Consider the following 10761-nt stretch of genomic DNA (forward strand, 5'->3'; position numbering starts at 1 on the left):
CAAAAAAGAAAGAGTGGTGGACCAAATTAATGGAGCAACTTTGATTTTAAAAATATGTTATATAGGATTTAGATCAAGCAGACAATAAGTTCAAGATTCACTTCAAATTTTTAAAGTTTTGGTTAAGCCATGGCCACATATTTCAACTAATTCAGACTGTTTAAAAGAATCAAACTTGGACTATTAATCAAATCAAGTAAAAAACAATCACATGATATTGTGGGGTTTTATTGTTATTGTGCAAACAGCAGCACTGGATCTCTTGAGCACACATTGCTGTTCAACAACAAGGATTTCACATCTGAACAGTGCTTGTTAAAACTGTAATCAAACAGTATATCATTTACATTAATAATGTAATAATAATTTACTGCAGATATAATATCTTCTTGTTGCAGTATTAAAGACATTCCATGTTCTTTAAACAGGTTTTTATTGACTTCTAATGTGTTTCACTTTCAGTGTCAATATATGTATCACTGCTAATGGTAAATTGTTGTCGTTTTTGTGTGTACTGGCAGATGTGTTCTATGATAGGAAATTGAACATATTGCCAATTAATTTGTGGAAGAAAAATGACTAGTAAAACACCTGTAGGTCTAGAGTCCTTTTTTGGTAAAAGATGCTAGATTCATTGTATACTGTATTATAGCTTCCTACAGTGGATTAGATTGCAGTTTCTTGGATTGCAGCTGGTCTCATGACACAAACACTTCATGAACCTCCAGTGTATATTGCACATTTGTTTTCAGGTAAAATGACTGACTGAATTCAAGGCAGCACATATGATTATGGGGTATTTTTCATCACCAGTTTATTTCTGCAACACTTTATTCGTTTTTTTTTTTTTTTTTAACTGTCCCAGATATAAAAACGAGCTGCTTCAGAACAAACTGTCCTACGTCAATAGGGACTGATTATTTTCAAATACATTTCAGCAAAAGTGTTGGTGAAAAATTTAATATATCATCAACATTTTCACGTTTTTGAACAAGGTGTAATTGAAATGTGTCGTTTGAATTACATTATTTACTGTATCACATGAGCCATGATCTCAGTGCATCAGAATTAGTTATTTCTCCAAAATATAAAGTTGATCAAAAAGGCTATATGTGCCAATCAATCGAACAGTAAAACTATCGTCCCAGATTACTGAGCGCGTGAAGTGCACAGTCTCTCATGATGTTCCTCCACAAACACATCTCACATCACAAAGCACCAGGAACACAGCATGATTTCTTTGAGAGTCTTGCGCAGTTCCTGACTCCGGTACGCGTAAATGAGCGGGTCTATGAGCGAGTTACAGATGATGAGGATGAGAAACAGGTTGAAGTGGCTGAAGTAACACTTGCAGTACGGGTTTGTGGGACAGGTGAGGATGAGGATGAGGTGCAGGAAGAACGGGCCCCAGCAGATGATGAACACCCCGAGCAGGATGGTGAGAGTGATGGCCCCCTTCATGCTGGTGGCCTGCCGGCGGCTCTTGTGAAGCGCCATGATGCGTCTGGAGTGCTCGTGTGCCAGGATGAACATGTGCAGGTACAGAACCGCTGTGAACACCAGCGTCACGCCGAAAAACGTGACGAGACAGGCGATGACCGCGTTGTCGGTGTGGTACACGATGAATAACGAGCTGGAGGTGATACTGGTGAGCCACACAACTGCGATGATGGCCACGGCGCGCTGCGTCGTCATGATGCTGTGGTACCTGAGCGCGTAAAAGATGGTGATGTAGCGGTCCGCCGCGATAGTGCACAGGAACGACAGCGAAGACACGACAGAACTGCAGATCATGATGTCGATCACGTTGTCCAAGTGCTGTAACATTTTAGCCGTGACCAGCAGCAGCCCGTGCTCCGTTAACAGCATGAATAGCGTCTCTACCACGTTACTGACGCTCACCAGCATGTCCGACACCGCCAGGCAGCAGATGAAGTAATACATGGGCGAGTGGAGATTCCTGTTCTTAATAATCGCCACCACCACCAGGATGTTCTCCACCAAACTGATCAAGCCGAGCATCAGGAACAACTCCTGCGGGATCATGATTTGGGCGATCCCGGTGGTGGCGTTAATGTCGCCGGGTGTAGTGTTGCTGAAAGTCGAATTACCCTCAGTGTTGTACGAGTGTTGCGTGTCTATGTGTATCATGCCGAAGTGATGCCGTGACGAGTCGTTCATCTTATTGTCCTCCGAAACACTATTCACATTCCGACAGAGACAACTCAGCGTGCTTTCTTTAGGGAAACAAACGCCACCCCCGGCGTCACTCGCACTAGTGTCCACTCATGATGTCCAGTCCGCAGACTCGCGGTCTTGTCCGGTATTGTTGAATACGCCAAAATCGAATTACTGTTCCGACCTCTCAACCTCATAAAGTTTTGTGATTTTCCAGAAACATATCACAGTTGCCCCTTTAAAGAACAAATTATTCAACTTAAGAAACAATTAAGACGCGCTCCTCAGCGGTCACACCAATCCTCAGAAAACACAAGCGCCTTTTATTGACCATTTATCTGCTCCTGTGAAGTTCTCCTCTTCTCCTTCTGTCTCTCCTCCTTTCCTGCCATCTAAATCGACCACATGACACAAATGCAAGTACAGTAAGCCCTCTTAGTAAAGTTTATTCATGCACATCACAGCACATACTGTAAGTACTTGCCTGTCAGTTGGCTGTATAGACTCAAAAACTTTAACTATTCATAACCATCATACACACTATTTACCAACTTAACGCACCAACATATACTGTGTATAACATTACATAATGTATTATAATAATAATAATTATTATGATCTAAATGCTTCAAGCCAAGCCACTAATTCAATTCATATAACTTAAGTGATTGTTATATGAAATGTTAATGTGATTTTTTTTTTACATTTCTAAACGTTTATAGACGTAAAGATTTATATATTCATACAGGTTTATATAATTATAAATTATTCATATTAATTCCAAACCACAAATTAAAAACATATTAATCACAATCATATTAATATAATCATATTAATTACATAACCACTACTCATAGCGTTACACAACAAACATGTGTTGAGTTCTGTTGTCCTGTTAAAATAAAATATGGGGCTGGTTGGCACAAATACACAACATAAATCATTAACAGGCAAAAGTCAATAAATATTTGGTGACATTCTATGCGTTTGTTTTTCACCTATAACCTAAGTTTTCCTTTGCAACTTGTAGTTAGGTAGTAATAGGAAGATTAGATCATTTTAGTTCATTTAAGCAGAATTAAATTAAAATGTTTCATTTTCAATAGCCAAATCCCCCCCCCCCCAACATGTCTAAACACAAACTTTGATTATTGTCCCAATAAGGAAAAATTGATAATGCAGCCAAGGACAAATTATGAGAAACAGAAATGATTAGTTCACTTCTAGGATCTTCTTGTCCGAGTCTTTCGTTCTTTTGTCACGTGACAGCCGTGCGTGACAAAAGAACGAACGACTTGGACCAGAAGACTGGAGAGGTGAACTAATCATTTCTGTTTCCTGTACAGCACCTGTTCAGTTTTCACGTAACAAACGAACGGAGGTTGCGCAATGCACAGCAAGGCCAACGCAAAATGAACGAATCACTCTCTGGGACTACTCGTTCTTCTGTCACATAAAATATTTGTTCAAAATGACCCATCACTGTAGTTAGGTTGCCTTAATGTTTGTTTCTCCAGAGATATTCAACCAAGAATGAAAAGTATGCCAACCAACTCTGGCCTCCCCATATGAATGTATATAGAAAAGTTTATATTTTTGGTGCTATTTTGCCATTTTAATCACCTTTCAGCTTTTAGCAGGTCACTTAAATAGTTCTGCACTGTAACAAATGAATTATTAAAAGTACAAATAAACCTTGTTAATTTGATGAAAAAAAAAAAAGGTTTTTGTCAAGAAATGCTGTTTAAAATAGTTTTAGATGAAGTATAGGGCATATTAATTCACACCGAAGGGCACTGTTGACAATACTTTAAATTTCATGTCAACATAACTAGTTTCAAGAAAAAGTATGTGAACCCTTTGGAATTAGCTGGTTTTCTGTATTATTTGGTCATAAAATGTGATTTCATCATCATTTATTTACATGTACATCTATTCATTTGGCAGATGCTTTTATCTAATGCGACTTACAAAAGAGGAATAATATATCATAAGCGATTCATCTTAAGGAGACAGTGGTATGAAAAGTGCTGCAAAGTTTCACCAGCATTAGAATAGTAGTATTCAATACAGATTAGAGTGCAACAAGAATGTTTTTTTTTAAGAGTACATGGTTAAGTGCTTATGGAAAAGATGTGTTTTAGCCGTTTTTTGAAGACAGAGAGTGTGTCTGCTTCACAGATGGAGTTTGGAAGGTCATTCCACTAATGTGGTACAGTGATACCGAAAGTCCGGGAAAGTTTTTGTGCCTCTTTGTGTTGGTACAACAAGGCACCACTCATTAGCCAACCACAGGCTTCTAGTGGGAACGTAGCTCTGCAGAAATGATTTTAGGTATGCTGGAGCAGACCAAGTAACTGTTCTGTATGCCAGCATCAGAGTCTTAAATTTAATACGTGCATCAACCGGCAGCCAGTGAAGAGAGACAAGGAGTGGTGTTATATGCACCCTTGGATGTGAACTCTTGGATTTAATAACTCGTTGATCCTGCTTTGGCAGCAATAATCTCAACCAAGCGTTTCCAGTTGCTGCTGATTAGACCTGCACAATGGTCAGAAGGAATTTTGGACCATTCTTCCTTACAGAACTCCTTCAGCTCAGCAGTATTCTTAGGATGTCTGGTGTGAACAGCATCTCTATTGGGTTAAGGTTTGAGCTCTGACTGGGTGACTCCAAAATGTGGATTTTTATTTTTGAAGACATTCTGTAGTGGATTTAATTCAATGTTTAGGGTCATTTTCCTGCTGCATCACCCAACTTCTACTGAGCTTCAGCTGGTGCACAGCCACCCTGACATTATCCTGTTGGTTAACTTGATAAATTTGGGAATTCATGTTTTCCATATAGTAGACTCATGAACAGAGATGTTAACCAGTTCCAATGATTCCTTCAAGTCTTTAGCGTCTATAAATAGGGTTCTTTTTTACCTCATTCTGCTGTGTGCCCTTTAAGTCATCTTGGCTGGACGGCCACTTCTAGGGAGAGTAGCTACAGTTCTAAATCGTCTCCATTTATAGACAATTTGTCTAACTGTGGACAGATTAATATCTTAGTTCTTTAGAGATAACTTTGTAACCCTTTCCAGCTTTATGCAAAGCAATAATTCTTGATTGTAGGTCTCCTGAGATCTCTTTTTTTGCAAGACATGGTCCATGTCAGCAGATGCTTCTTGTGAATGCAAACTCAAAATGTTTGAGTGCTTTTTATAAATCAAAGTAGTTCTAACCCACACCTCCAATCTAGTTTCATTAATTGGATGCCAGGTTTGCCAACTCCTGACTCTAATTAGCTTTTGTAGACTTCATTAGCCTACATACTTTTTCCAACCTACACTGTGAATATTTGAATGATGTATTAAATATGTACAAGAACAATACAATCATTTGTGTGTTATAAGTTAAAACAGATTGTGGTTTTTCATTACTCTAACTTAGATGAAGATCAAACCAGATTTTCGATGTTAACAAAAGAGAAAAATACTTTGGGAAAAACCAGGTTCACTGGTTTCAATCAGATACTATTTTAGTCAAATCAAGACGGTTCTAGAATTGTGTTGCTTTAGCTCATTTTAATTAAGTAAATGGAACAAATAGCAAAAATGTATATATTTTTTGAGTGTAGTAAGAACAAAATTCTGAATCTCCTTGTGGGAGCCTTTTCAGTACGTCAGGACTGATATATATATATAAGATGGGAAATATTTTTCTAATACATGCATGGTATTTTTTTTTTTTACATAACATCAACAAAGGAAGGTCCATCGTGACAACTGTTTAACGGAAGATACCTCTCTGTTTTAGATTTAAATAATCTATCGTTTGCTGAAATTACTAACAAATCTTATGGCAATTATTGTTTTCATATATAAATGTAAAAGGCACAATCAATAAGATCAAGGTAATAGCTCTCCAGTTAGAATATAATACGAAGTATATTGAAGACCTCCAATTATCAGCCATATACTGCAGCATTCCGTAGAAATGTAGTAATGCTGAAAGCTAATGAAAATAAAAAAAAAACAACAACTAAAATAGACTGTTCATGCCTCCTCTGCAAGGGTATTTATGACTGATAGCTACAATCACACACAAGCATCTCTTCATCAGAGGGAATATCAGGACACAAAGTTGATAACAATGCTCCTGTTATTTTGTGACTTAAAAATGTATTGGCTTAGTGACCAGCATAAACAAATGCTTTCATAATTGTCAGTACCAAGAATATAAAATAGTTGTTTAAAATGTAGTTGCTTATTTCACCTGTTTTTCTGGCACATAATCACTACAGTTTACATACATTCTTTTTTTAAATAATGTTCTACAATAATACAAGACCTTAACTTAAAGCCTTATACAAAAAAGTCCTGCAGAACTCACCATTTCATAACATAACATAATTCTTGGGCAGCGGTCATGACATAACCACCAAATAAGTGTGACATTTTGAGTCAATTCAGAATGAACTAACTTGGGGTATCAAACTGAATTTTCCACTTGCATTCTGTCTGTCTGTCTCTGTATTTCTCTATGAGATGGTGAGCGGCCTGAAGGTGTGTTTGTCCTGAGCTGAAGCGAGAGGTGACGCCTCACATGAATGTTCCTCATGACCCGGCTCGTAGCCTAAGGTGAACCAGCAAACAAGGGCAGCGTTTCAGATGTTTCTCCACCCACTATTACCCATTAACACCATTACATGATCATGTGGTGCCTTGAAAGTGAACAACCTCAAAAACACTTCAGTCTGTGGGCATGTCGGGCCTGTTAACACCCACATACAGTACAGGCCATACATGATTCATTTTGAGTGTAATAAATTCAGAGATAATGAGGGTTAAAAATGACAGGATAAAACTATGATAACCTTGTACATGGCTTGATTCATGCGTCCTTCACAAAGAAGAATCTGCCCGATTCCAGCCTTGCTGAAGCACTCCCAGATCATCACCGATCCTCCAACTGGTCGTCTAATGGTTAGACGGAGACCTGGCCTTCAAGCCACAGTCTCACACCCACTATGAAATTTGGTGGAGGATCAGTGATGATCTGGGGGTGCAATCTCCAGCCCTGAACTCCATTGAAAACCTCTGGAATGTGATGACGAGGAAGATGCATGGCCACAAATCATCAAACAAAGCCAAGCTGCTTGAATTTTTGCGCCAGGAGTGGCATAAAGTCACCCAACAGCAATGTGAAAGACAGGTAGAGAGCATGCCAAGATACATGAAAGCTGTGATTGAAAATAAGGGTTATTCCACCAAATATTGATTTCTGAACTCTTCCTAAGTTAAAACTTTTTTTAACTTTTTTTTATTGTGTTGTTTAAAAATGAGTATCAACTTTTCTTTGCATTATTTGAGGTCTGAAAACACTGCATCTTTTTTTGTTATTTTGACCAGTTGTCATTTTCTGTAAATAAATGCTCTAAATGACAATATTTTTATTTGGAATTTGGGAGAAATGTTGTCAGTATTTTATAGAATAAAACAAAAATGTTCATTTTACACAAACACATACCTATATAGTAAACCCAGAGAAATTGATAATTTTGCAGTGGTCTCTTAATTTTTTCTAGAGCCATCAATATTTCTTTTCAATTTCCACAAAAGCTCAAACCAACTCTACTCTCCAATAAAGATGTGCAGTTATTTAATGATAAATACATCATGATGGGGCACTTGGCTTTGTGGATCAGTGATTATCTTTGGATGTTTTGCATCTCAAGTCTGATGAGAAACAACCTATAACATACAACATAAGCCAGCAATCCCTTCATGATATATTAACACACAAAACCCTCAACCAGAGTTAGCATTGCTGAATTACTGCCATGAAACTCATATTTGGTAAGGAATTAATGTTAGTGTAATTCCACATAGATCTGTATTCTGGAACATTTTACTAATGTTTCCTACCGAATGTTGTGGTCATACCTACACACAATGACCCCAAAACAGTATAAGGACACTTGAGCCACACTTAATGTGTGAATTTGTCTGCATTATATATAAGAAAATACCAAACCAGATGATATTTATCTCCAAGAAGTATTGATCTTTTAAAGTAAATCATTCACAAAAAGACATTTGTTAGGTTTGAAATGCTAAAACAATAGATGTAGCTGAAAATGAATCCACTTTGTGTTTGTCAATGTGGTGATAGTGAATGTGCTGAACTCCACCTGTATGTACTTGAGGGGAACTGACTTTATACATCCACTAAAAATCACCACAACACCAGTTCATTTGAAGTCACTGAGCAAAAATCACTTAGAAATGTCAAGTTAGTTCTGAGAAAAGATCCAGCCACATTTGAAACACTCAGATCATACTTATTTTCATATTATCTAATGCAATGACATTCACACAGTTATAAGTGTGACAAGTGTCCAAATACCTTTTAGGGGCACTGTAACTCTTTTGGCTTTATGAATACTTGTTTATATGTCTTCATATAATATGGAACACAATTACGTTCTTCTCAAGAGTGAAGTGTTATGGAGGATATCTTCACTTTTAATCTTAGGAAGAAGATCATCTCAATAACAGAGAGCATCACTGTTCATCTTATATTATTGACATATTCATCTTCATGTATGTCAGTCCCACTCTTCCTCGTCTTTGTCGGGATTGTCTTCCCACTGTGGTTCATGAAACTGGATGTTCGCCATGATGTCTCGCATGGCCACCATCAATCGATTCAATTCCTAGTTCATCTCTCTGCCAGTACGAGCCTCTTCCTGTCCATCTTCAGGCCTCTGAATGAAAACAAAACATCACAATCATGAGCAGATTGTTCAAAACACACTTGGCCCGGGAGTCGCGTGGCGCCATGCGAGGTTCGGACGCATGAACGGCGAGCTCTCCGCACTTTGCTAGTTTTAATACTTTTTGTGTCATAAACTGGTGAGATTTGATACACCCTGTTTCATAACTAGCCACCGAGCCATGGGCTGCTCTCACTGCTACCATCAGGCAGGTGGTATCGCAGCATCAGGACCCGCACCAGCCGACTTCATGACAGCTTCTTCCCCCAAGCAATCAGACTTTTGAACTCTTGATCTCTCATGATCAACATACATCAGCACTGCACTTTATTAATCTTATTATCTCACTCAGGACTGTCATAAATTATATTCTCTCTTAACAACACACTGGCAAATGACTATCAACCGACAAGCCTGAATGTGAATACAGTACAATACAACCTACTGTATATTTTATATATACTTTACATACTATTTGTATTGTATGTGTATTCTATATTATGTGTATGTGTGTTCTATATTGTGTGTATTGTATACTGTACATTGTATATTATTATTGTGTTGTGTAAATTAGATATGTAAATTGTGCTGTGTAAATTAGATATGTAAATTGTGTTGTGTAAATCTGATGTTTATTGTAAATTGGTATATGTCTTATCACTGTCATGACTGCTATGTTGTTCGGAACTGCACCCAAGACTTTCACCCACTGTCGCACTTGTTCATATGGTTGTGTGACAATAAAAATGATTTTATTTTATTTGTTTGCACGCATTATAAGAGCTAAAACATAATATTTTTTTTTGGAGTAATCTGAATGTCAGCACAAAACTGCAAATTTCATGAAAAAGCACTCAAAATCCCAAAAGCAACTTTTTAAGCTCAGAAAGCTGTTTGGAGTCATTTTATTTTTTTAAATAAGAATTCACTTCCTTTTCACTGAAACATGACATAACACTAATGTCACTCATTGGCAGCTATGCATTGCAAAATAAAGCATTATCAGTAAAAATGCAGCATTACAACATGTTTGCACACATTATAAGAGCTTAACAATAATTTTAATGAAAGAATCAGTTTGTCAACAAAGAATTGTGCACATTTCATGAAATAACCCTCAAAGGCCCAAAAGCAACTTTTTAGGCTCAGAAAGATGTTTGTAGTCAGCAGAATTCACTTCCTTTTCACTGAAACATGACAAACTAATGTCACTCATTGGCAGCTATGCTTTGCAAAAGAAAGCATTATCAGTAAAATGCAGCATTACAACATGTTTGCACACATCATAAGAGCTTAACAATCATTTGAATTAAAGAATCAGATTGTCAACACAGAATTGTGCACATTTCATGAAACACCTCTCAAAGGCCCAAAAGCAACTTTTCGGGCTCAGAAAGCTGTTTGGAGTCATTTTTTATTTATTTTTTTAATCAGAATTCACTTCCTTTTCACTGAAACAAGACATAACACTAATGTCACTCATTGGCAGCTATGCTTTGCAAAAGCATTATCAGTAAAAAAAATGCAGCATTACAACATGTTTGCATGCATTATGAGGGCTAAACATTCATTTTAATGGAGGAATCTGAACGTCAACACAGAACTGTGCACACTTCATTAAACAGCTCTAAACAGTCCAAAAGCAACTTTTTAAGCTCAGAAAGCTGTTTGTAGTAAGCAGAATTCACTTCCTTTTCACTGAAACATGACTTTTCACTAATGTCACTAGATGATCGCAATGCATTGTTAAAGAAAGTCAAATTGCAGCATTATAACATGTTTGCATGCATTATAAGAGCTAAAATGTCATTTGTTTTTGGA

General features: G+C 37.3%; 1 protein-coding gene across 1 annotated transcript; it reads right to left on the minus strand.

Annotated features, from left to right (window-relative positions):
- Window positions 1-225: 225 nt before the first annotated feature.
- Window positions 226-2574, minus strand: mc1r (melanocortin 1 receptor). Its single transcript, XM_051723819.1, has one exon. The coding sequence runs from the start codon at window positions 2179-2181 to the stop codon at window positions 1204-1206; it is 978 nt and encodes a 325-aa protein (XP_051579779.1). The 5' UTR covers window positions 2182-2574; the 3' UTR covers window positions 226-1203.
- Window positions 2575-10761: the final 8187 nt, after the last annotated feature.

Source organism: Myxocyprinus asiaticus, chromosome 18 (genome assembly GCF_019703515.2).
Source record: "Myxocyprinus asiaticus isolate MX2 ecotype Aquarium Trade chromosome 18, UBuf_Myxa_2, whole genome shotgun sequence".
Classification (NCBI taxonomy): Eukaryota; Metazoa; Chordata; class Actinopteri; order Cypriniformes; family Catostomidae; genus Myxocyprinus; species Myxocyprinus asiaticus.